Source organism: Oncorhynchus tshawytscha, linkage group LG22 (assembly GCF_018296145.1).
Source record: "Oncorhynchus tshawytscha isolate Ot180627B linkage group LG22, Otsh_v2.0, whole genome shotgun sequence".
Lineage (NCBI taxonomy): Eukaryota > Metazoa > Chordata > Actinopteri > Salmoniformes > Salmonidae > Oncorhynchus > Oncorhynchus tshawytscha.
Window position 1 is genome coordinate 12,219,568 of NC_056450.1, and position 9,833 is coordinate 12,229,400.

Here is a 9,833-nt window from a genome sequence, read left to right on the forward strand (position 1 = left end):
TAAAGTAGTCCAGGTCAAATGTTAATTTTCAAGCGGGATTTTCTATCCAACCATGAAATCGGGAAGAGAGTTCCAACGCTCCAGATCCTGTCTTATTGTATCGAATAAGGGAACCAAATTGGCTTTGAACATTTGCTGGAATTTAGGAGTTACAAATATACCCAGCTATGTAAAACCTGAGGGGGAAGAGGTAATAGGTACAGAGGGAAGACAACCAAGTGGCATAGCCTCTGATTTAGTTAAATTAATTTTGTAGCCTGAGAATTCACGGAGTAATTCAACAGTATTAACAAGAAGTCTCAGGGCTAGAGATGAATATCAAAACATCATCAGCATACAAGCAGATTTGATGATGCACGTCACCAATGAGCAGACAAGAGTAGGGGTGTTAACCCTGGTGTCCTGGCTACATTTCCAATCTGGCTCTCATATCATCATGGCCACCTAATCATCCCCAGCATCTAATTGGCTCATTCCTCTCCCCTGTAACTTTCCCGCAGTTTGTTGTTAAATGAGAATGTGTTCTCAGTCAACTTACCTGGTAAAATAAGGGTTAAATAAATAAATACAATTATGGGTACAGCGGGGATATTTGTTCGGGAACTTTGGAAGTTGATAACAACTCTACTATTTTTTTTTGTAAATATGCCTGTCCAGAATTTGATCCCTCAATTAAATCTGGATGACACCCTTGTAATACAAATGGTGAAAATAAAACCAGTCCACCTTGAATTGGTAGTGATGCATTATATAAAACAAGGAAAACATACAGTTCACTTCGGTTTTTTATAACACACTTACAATTTCACAATTCTTTAACTATTCTATGTAGTCTAAATATACATGCACTCACCCCTCAGTCTTGAAGTTGCTTCATTCAAGTTTATGCTCTATGCATTAGTGTCTGGTTGATAACACTGGTGTTCATATAAACTAAACCATGTTAACTTGGCATTACATCTCTTGTTAAATAAATGTTTTATTGTTGACATGATTCATATTTTATCAGTTGTTCATCATGTTGCTTTGTGGAATAGCATTGCTAGGGGACTACAAGTAGCAACATACTGTACTGCAAGAACATGTTGGGAATGGTCCATGTTTCTATCGATGTTTTATAAAAAAGTAAAAGCAATGAAAAGCTACATGACACTGGGAGACTTTTTATCCCCAATATTGGACGTGTTTCACATCAAGCTCTCTGAAATGTTTCAAGTTCAAGGTAAGGGTAGTGTTTCAGACAGAAACACTTGATTCTAATACTTGCTGCAGCGTCCGTAGTAGCTGAACATGATCCGGTCTATCCACCTGCGATACTTTGACACAGCAGTGTAGACTCCTGGGTACTTGGCATCGGCACAGCCCATCCCCCAGGAAACCACACCATAGATCCGACCTTCACACACCAGTGGGCCCCCAGAATCTCCCTGAAACAACAGACAGACAAAAGCCTGGAGTTTAGAGACACAAACTCTTCTATACCGTGTGCAATGGCAATCAATATTTGGATGCCAAATTCGATTTTTCTAGATATCCTAAAGATTCAAGGCATGTTTGACGGACCAAGCTTAAACCTACTCCCTCGACTAATAGCCATGCTCAAGGGAAAATATGTATTAAACATGCTTTCTAGTCTAGTATTAGGTATAATCCGACCCATAGCATTAGAAATCGTAAAACCCTATCCTAGTAGCTATAGCGTGGGTCCTACCTTACACGCGTCCTGTCTGCCAGCACTGTAGCCTGCACAGATCATGTTGGATGTGATGTTCCCATTGAAAGACTCACTGCTGTTGCATTTGGCTGTGGAGACGATGGGAAGTTTGACCGTGCGCAGGGAGGAGGGTATCTGTCCCCCACTAGAGCTGGTGAACCCCCAGCCTGACACCCTGCACAACCGCCCATCTGCCACCGAGGCACTCTGGCGGGGCAGCGGAGCGATGGACACATAGCTATTCAGGTACACTGGAGCTTTCAGCTGAAAAGAGATGGAGACAGGCACAGGAAATGTGGGTCAGGTTAGGTTTGAAGAAAAAACTTATTGTCCTTTACCAAGGCCTTCAAAGAGTAATAAAACACCTAATGATGACATTTCACTAAGCCTTGAGTGAAAAAGTACAGTACCAGTCAAAAGTTTGGACACACCTACTCATTCAAGGGTTTTTCTTTATTTTTACTTTTTTTCTATGTGGTAGAATAATAGTGCAGACATCAAAACTATGAAATAACACATATGGAAACATGTAGTAACCAAAAAAGTGTTTAACAAATCAAAATATATTTTAGATTCTTCAAAATAGCCACCCTTTGCCTTGATGGCAGCTTTGCACACTCTTGGCATTCTCTCAACCAGTTTCATGAGGTAGTAACCTGGAATACATTTCAATTATTAACCAGGTGTGCCTTGTTAAAAGTTCATTTGTGGAATTTATTTCCTCTTAATGCATTTGAGCCAATCAGTTGTGTTGTGACAAGGTAAGGGTGGAATACAGAAGATAGCCCTATTTGGTAAAATACCAAATCCATATTATGCCAAGAACAGCTCAAATAAGCAAAGTGACAGTCCATCATTACCTTAATTAAACGACATGAAGGTCAGTCAATCCAGAACATTTCAAGAAAATTGAATGTTTCTTCAAGTGCAGTTGCTAAACCATCAAGCGCTATGATGAAACTGGCTCTCAGAAGGACCACCACAGGAAAGGAAGACCCAGAGTTACCTCTGCTGGAGGATAAGTTCATTAGAGTTACCAGCCCAAATAAATACTTCACAGAGTTCAAGTAACAGACACATCTCAACATAAGCTGTTCAATGGAGACTGCGTGAATCAGGTCTTCATGGTCGAATTGCTGCAAAGAATCCACTACTAAAGGACACCAATAATAAGAAGAGACTTGCTTGGGCCAGGAAACATGAGCAATGGACATTAGACCGGTGGAAATCTGTCCTTTGGTATAATGAGTCCACATTTGAGATTTTTGGTTCCAACCATTGTGTGTTTGTGAGACGCGGAGTAGGTGAACAGATGATCTCGGCATGTGTGTTTTCCACCGTGAAGCATGGAGGAGGAGGTGTGATGGTGTGGGGGTTCTGCAATGATATGCCATCCCATCTGGTTTGTGCTTAGTGGGAATATCATTTGTTTTTAAACAGGACACTGACCCAACACACCTCCAGGCTGTGTAAGGGCTATTTTACCAAGAAGGAGAGTGATGGAGTGCTGCATCAGATGACCTGGCCTCCACAATCACCCGACCTCAACTCAATTGAGATGGTTTGGGATGAGTTGGACTGCAGAGTGAAGGAAAAGCAGCAAACACGTGCTCAGCATACGTGGGAACTCCTTCAAGACTGTTGGAAAAGCATTCCAGGTGAAGCTGGTTGAGAGAATGCCAAGCGTGTGCAAAGCTGTCATCAAGCCAAAGGGTGGTACAATTGATATAGTATACTACATAGCCTACCTAGATACTACAGATATTACCAGTATTTCTTTCTCTCTTTTACCTTGATAAGCATAATATCTGCGTTGTTCGTAATCTTGTTGTACTGGGGGTGGGGTATTAAGAGCTGGGGTATGAAGAACTGTTCGGTCCCTTCATACATGCTTACTGAATAGTCTCCTGCTACTATCATAATTTGTTCCACCCTGTAAAGGAAAGAGACATATTTGTATTACTTCCAAGTTAATGCAGAGCCAACCATGGATACACACAGTAGGCCTTATTGTATGTGTTGACAAATTGGAGGGAATGACTGTTCAGCAGTTTAATTTTTTTTCATTCACCAGACCATAACTGTAGCTCAACCAACATAGTTAAAAACAAACTAGGGTAACACTTTGCCAATGACTATATATATGAATGGACAAAGCCATCAATCACGTGACACCATAAATCCCATGTGAAGACTTCTTCTGGGTGCAATTTTATGAGTCACAGTATGAGATGTTATAAAACCGGTTATAATGGGTGTTAAAAATGACTGTTCATGTCCATTCAGGCTGTAAAGGCGGCAATTTCCTCCTTAACTCAATTTAATGGTGAGAAGGCGGGAAGAAAATGATGAAAATATGCATACTTTCTTTTTGAAACACCATGCTGGAGTAGCTAATGCTACTTCCTGATGTTGCGCTCCGCATTCAGCCAGGGGTAAACAACAGACTGCTGCAGAGTGATTGGCTGAACGTGATACGCAACATCTAGCATTCCTAGGCATTAGCCACTCTAGTATGGTGGCTAACTCATTAAATTCAAATAAGGAGCAACCTTTTTTAATAAAAAAAAAATGGTACCCCTTTTTCTCCCCAATTTTGTGGTATCCAATTGTTTTTAGTAGCTACTATCTTGTCTCATCGCTAGAACTCCCATACGGGCTTGGGAGAGACGACGGTTGAAAGTCATGCGTCCTCCGATACCAAGCCGCACTGCTTCTTAACACAGCGCGCATCCAACCCGGAAGCCAGCCGCACCAATGTGTCGGAGGAAACACCGTGCACCTGGCAACCTTGGCAACCTTATGCACTGCGCCCGGCCCGCCACAGGAGTCACTGGTGCGCGATGAGACAAGGATAACCCTACCGGCCAAGCCCTCCTTAACCAGGACAACGCTATGCCAATTGTGCGTCGCCCCAAGGACCTCCCGGTCGTGGCCGGTTACGACAGAGCCTGGGCGCGAACCCAGGGTCTCTGGTGGCACAGCTGGCGCTGCAGCACAGCATCCTTGGCTACTGCGCCACCCGGGAGGCCCCTGCAACCCTTCTTTTGACCCTTCCGATTTCAGCGATATGATTATCTGACAGAAGGGCTCTTAATGACTTTTCATTGGATATGCTTTGTGTCAGCAAATCACATAACATAGCTGAAATTTCATGGACAGTTTGGAGATCCAATGAAATGTTATTGAGAGCTCTCGTGCCAGGGAATCATATTGCTGAAATTAGAATAAAAGGTGGGAAATAAGATGGGAGAAGAGATATTGGCACTAAATAACATGGATAACAATAATGTTAGTTTGCTTGAGTTAAATAACGTGTATTAGCATGAAAAGGTAATTGTGGTTAAAGTAAAAGAGAATGTTAATGTGCTACAGAGTTTTTTACTTCCACCTTTAGCTAGTAAAGTTAGCTAGCTAGCGCTAGCAGATTGCTAGATAGCTAACGTTAGCCGTCAGTGGGTCAGCAAAATGCTGCAATAAAGCTCACCAGCTAGTAGTCCTAAAAAAACTAAATGAGTTAGCATTTTCTACCTCTGGTTCATTAGCCATTCCTGTGGTGGAAATTATTAGAGAAAATAATAGGGTTTTAAGATATATGTCGAAAATAATTAAATTTAGCTTTAGCTAGTTGTAGTTCCTTTTCTCTGACAGTTAATTTACCACAGATCTTATTTTCAGCATGTATCCAAAACCCTACAACAACAAAAAAATAATTTCCCCATAATCTTTTCCCAACGAGCCATAGCGGAGTTAGCCTCCGTGAGTGCCTACAAAAAGACACCATTATTATCTCTCTCTATTGCAACATAAACCAACTAGTCAATTACCTGATTAGCAAGCCATTTTTTCATAATATAGCAGTCATTGTTACTGCAGCTTGCACATATTCATTTTTCACAGCTGTCACAAATCCTGTTGTGTCCCATGCAAAGTTGGTTTTGTTATCCATTTCGTTTCAACCTTTTTTTTTTTTTGGGCAAGCTAAGTACATCTGTGCTCCCATTTGCACGTTTCTCTAGGAGATCCTTTGAATGGTCAAGGTTTGTGATGTTCTCAACTCATCCTGTGTGTGTAAGCCCACTTATCACTGTTTAATAACATCTCAAAATGTATGTAAATGTACTTGTCCGTGCACACCATATGACATGGTTATGACGCCCATCATTACGTTCAATGTAATACTGGTTGGTAAATTACATAACACCCTGTTACAAAATCTGGTATCTTGACTCTTATGCAGCATGAGTTGTCATGCTACATAAGAGTCATACAGACTATGTAATAGCAGTTTTTATTAGCAGTTGACAGAGCATATGACAACAGGACGAACCGTCATCTTTAACAACTATTATAACCGGTTTCATAACATCTCATACTGTGACTCATAACTATTTAAAAGTACTTATGACAGCTTATGACAAATATTAAAATGTGTTATATATCTGTTATAAAGGCTTAATGAATGCATGCATAACAACACCCACAGTCACATATTACCCCAAAAAAGTGTCACAAAGGTCTCTCAGCAATAATAGCTTGCATCACAATATCTGTCCTAGATTCCATTCTTTAAAAAATGTAATATGCATAAAAATGTACAGACATAAATCTTGCCTTTTGGGTTAATGTGTAAATTCACTTTCCCGAACAAAAGCTTCTGTGTTTTGGTGACCGTATGTAAGTATGTCGATTAGCCTCTGGGCCCTGGGATGCTTGAGTCAGTTTGCTGTGCCACAGAAACACGGCACAAAACCTCTTATTGTGAGCTTGGTGCCCCTATCGCTTTCAGGCACTTGCTCTCAGCCTTGATACGTTTCAGCGGGGACAATCTGACACCTCTCCATGGACCTGCTAATGGACTTGACTTACACACACCCACAGACACACTCACGCCCGCACGCGCATGCATGCACACACACCACACTCACACATCACATGCGCACATACAAACACACTCTTATGGATGTCAAGTCGAGCTGCCCTGTGTCAATGAGTCTATTATATTGTTTCCCAGTTCCTGTATAGTGTACTTTTGAGGCCACCGTAGCTACATTATTTCCCATCAATACTAAGTTACAGAGTGAGTAATGCTGTATACTATATCTATATCATATCTGACCTGGTTAATTTTGCCCAGTTAGATCAGGTTTGCGCTTGCGACATACATAACTTACAAAATTAACTTACCCTATAGTACAATGTGCTGCTGTGAGCACCCAGTATGTATTTATCAAGGATCCTCCACAAAAGTGTTGTCCTCTAGTTGACTGTATTGATACAATGTATTTGATGGAATGGGGTGCAGGGGCATATCCTCCCACTATACGCCCTTGTATCAGCTCCTGGCCTGTGATATTTAAAAAAACATAAGGATATAGTACACAACACAATCACATACGGTTGTAACAGTTACTGTGGCAGCACACACCTCATAAAGACAACATCATAAGGTTTTATGGCACAGATGCTGTACAGATCAATAAAATCCAATCTCAGGCGTGCACAGAGTCAACATCTATCACATTTCACTGTGGCCATTATAGAGTGTAGCCTCTCATGTTGGTAACATGTTTTGGGGGACAATATTGAATTTGACCTGGATTGGATCTTATTTTCCATGACATGCTTTGTTTTGCTTGTGCTGTTTCTGTGGATATCTATACATATAAAGCATATTGCGGAGACTGTAATATCCCTCATTTTACTGTTGTCTGTTTACTCATCATGTATAGGAGAGGATAAGATAGAATAGGATAGGATACAATAAACTTTATTTTACCAGGGTGAACTAAGGTCTATGTACTACATTAACTAAAGTTTATCTGCATCATACCTGCCACATTTAGTCTTTTTGTATTGTCCTAGAACGGGAAATTGTCTAGGACACACAGTCTAGGTACAGTATGTAGTTAATCAAGTTAACACACATAAAACCCAGGTTTGAGCACCACCCACTGGGCAAAAACTGGTTGAAACAACATTGTTTCCACGTCATTTCAACTAAAGAAATCAACGTGATGACGTTGAATCAACGTCAAAAAACGGATTGGATTTGCAAAAATCATCAACATAAGGGAGTTTCAACCTAAATCCAAGGACATGGTGACATTTGTTGTTGAATTCACGTTAGTTGACGACTCAACCAAATGTAAATCAAAACTAGAAGTTGAAATGACGTCTGTGCCCAGTGGGTAGAGACCAGACAGGAACTGAGATCTCTCTATGGAATGAAAGCCAATGCTCCATTACGTTTCTGGATATTGATCCTGTCCCACTCTATAATTAGACAGTTCCGTGTAAGAAGCAGCAGGAAAGGTAACCCTATACAATATGACCCAGCACGAACTGCACATTAACGTTCATTGTCGTGAGTCTTGCCCTGGAGGCAGAACTGAGCGGTTTCCGCTAGATGGTATGTGGTTGTCCCATCTAGCTATCTTAAGATGAATACTCTGGAGAAGAGCGTCTAATAAATTATTAAAACGTCAAATATAAACGTAATGGGCAGGCTGCAAAGTCAGAATTGGCTATGTTGTCAAAATTCATGGAAACAAAAATGTGCTTTTGGCCATCATTTAAGGTTAGGGTTAGGCATTAGGGATAGCAGTGTGGTTAAGGTCAGTGTTAAGGTTAGAGTTAAAAATCAGATTTGATGACTTTGTGGCTCTGCCAGCTAGTGAACACTCCGCAGAGCTGCCTCCAGTACAGGAGTCATCTCAGTAAATGCCAAGCTGCATAGGCTGCACCCTTATTCTGGTACAGTATGTGCTTGAAATGGACAATGACTATGTCCTGTCTACCACAGTATGAGAACTAGCACGTTCATGACATACGTAAGTCTATGGAACTAAGACCTAGGGAACTAACACATAATGAACAAGAACTATAAGGCACAGAGAGCATGTGTTTGAAGACACTAATCTGAAACTACATTGATTATTAAGTGGCTTAATAAACATGCGTTGCTTCCATAGTTTTTCAATCCAAAGTTATAACTGAAATGCACTTTGGAACTTGGATACATACTATGCCTCTTTCCTGTAATTGATGTGTGAAAACAGTTGCTAGAGTACAAATGCATTATTGAGCATCTGTTAAAGAAGCTACAAATAGTACGAGAAGAAAATCACCTCATGAGTGTTTGGGTGGAAAAGTATCTCGTCAATAATTGTTTGGTCAGACAAAATAAGTCAGACATCATAACTTGCCTTTTCAGATGAGAGTGAGCCTGACATTTTCGATACATGACTCTTCCCACTTTGGACCTCAGCCATAACTGTCAACGTGATTTCATTTCTAAATTAGGATTCCTAATTACAAACAAATCAACTGTAGCAATAATCATCTCTAGATAAAAAAATGACAGTGACAAATAATTGGCTAAAAGATATACCCCTTGGGACTATGACATCAGAAACAAGAAATACAGAACATAGAAAAACTGTTAAAGCTTATGACCACAATGAGCACATTCTACTATAATCCTTTCTACATTTTTTACCTTCGTCTTTTCACATTCAATCACATTCAAGCACAGCCACGTACTACAACAGTAATATTAACCAGAAAATGGGAAATGAAACATTTGCTTACAGCTCACAGCAAGGAGTTCCAGAAGTATACATAGTAAAACTGAAGGCAGGTCCATGCTGAAACAAAGGAGAGGCCAGACCAGGCAGAGACGTTCACCTTGACCTGTGCTACACTAATCCAATCTTAAGGTGAAGGGATCTAGGAACTCAACAGTATTCTCAGGTTTCTTAGTTCCGATGTCCGTTTCCATGGCCACCCTGTCGTCCTGAAACAATATATACAGTGCATTCGCAAAGTATTCAGACCCTTTGACTTTTTCCACATTTTGTTTACATTACAGCCTTATTCTAAAATGAATTAAATTGTTTTGTTTTTTATCAAGCTACACACAATACCCCATAATGAAAGCAAAAACAGGTTAATAGTAATGTTTGCACATTTATTTTTTAAAAATGAAGTATTTACATAAGTATTCAGACCCTTTACTTAGTACTTTGTTGAAGTACCTTTGACAGGGATTACAGCCTCGAGACTTCTTGGGTATGATGCTAAAAGCTTGGCACACCTGTATTTGGGGAGATTCTAC

General features: G+C 40.4%; 1 protein-coding gene across 1 annotated transcript; it reads right to left on the reverse strand.

Annotated features, from left to right (window-relative positions):
- Positions 1 to 501: 501 nt before the first annotated feature.
- Positions 502 to 9,403, reverse strand: LOC112221412 (trypsin). Its single transcript, XM_024383560.2, has 5 exons — positions 9,308 to 9,403; positions 6,902 to 7,061; positions 3,506 to 3,647; positions 1,712 to 1,978; positions 502 to 1,427 (listed from the first exon to the last, which is right to left on the reverse strand). Exons 1-5 carry the CDS (start codon positions 9,360 to 9,362, stop codon positions 1,257 to 1,259), a joined length of 795 nt encoding a protein of 264 aa, XP_024239328.2. The 5' UTR covers positions 9,363 to 9,403; the 3' UTR covers positions 502 to 1,256.
- Positions 9,404 to 9,833: the final 430 nt, after the last annotated feature.

What these genes read in the sequence shown, in the direction of transcription:
- LOC112221412 (XM_024383560.2), bottom strand. Translation starts at nt 9,362, where the DNA reads ATGGACCTGCCTTCAGTTTTACTATGTATACTTCTGGAACTCCTTGCT. An exon ending in GGAACTCCTTGCTGTGAGCT is followed by an intron (nt 7,062 to 9,307) that starts GTAAGCAAATGT and finishes TAAATATCACAG; the next exon opens with GCCAGGAGCTGATACAAGGG. An exon ending in GCAGCACATTGTACTATAGG is followed by an intron (nt 3,648 to 6,901) that starts GTAAGTTAATTT and finishes TTTCCTTTACAG; the next exon opens with GGTGGAACAAATTATGATAG.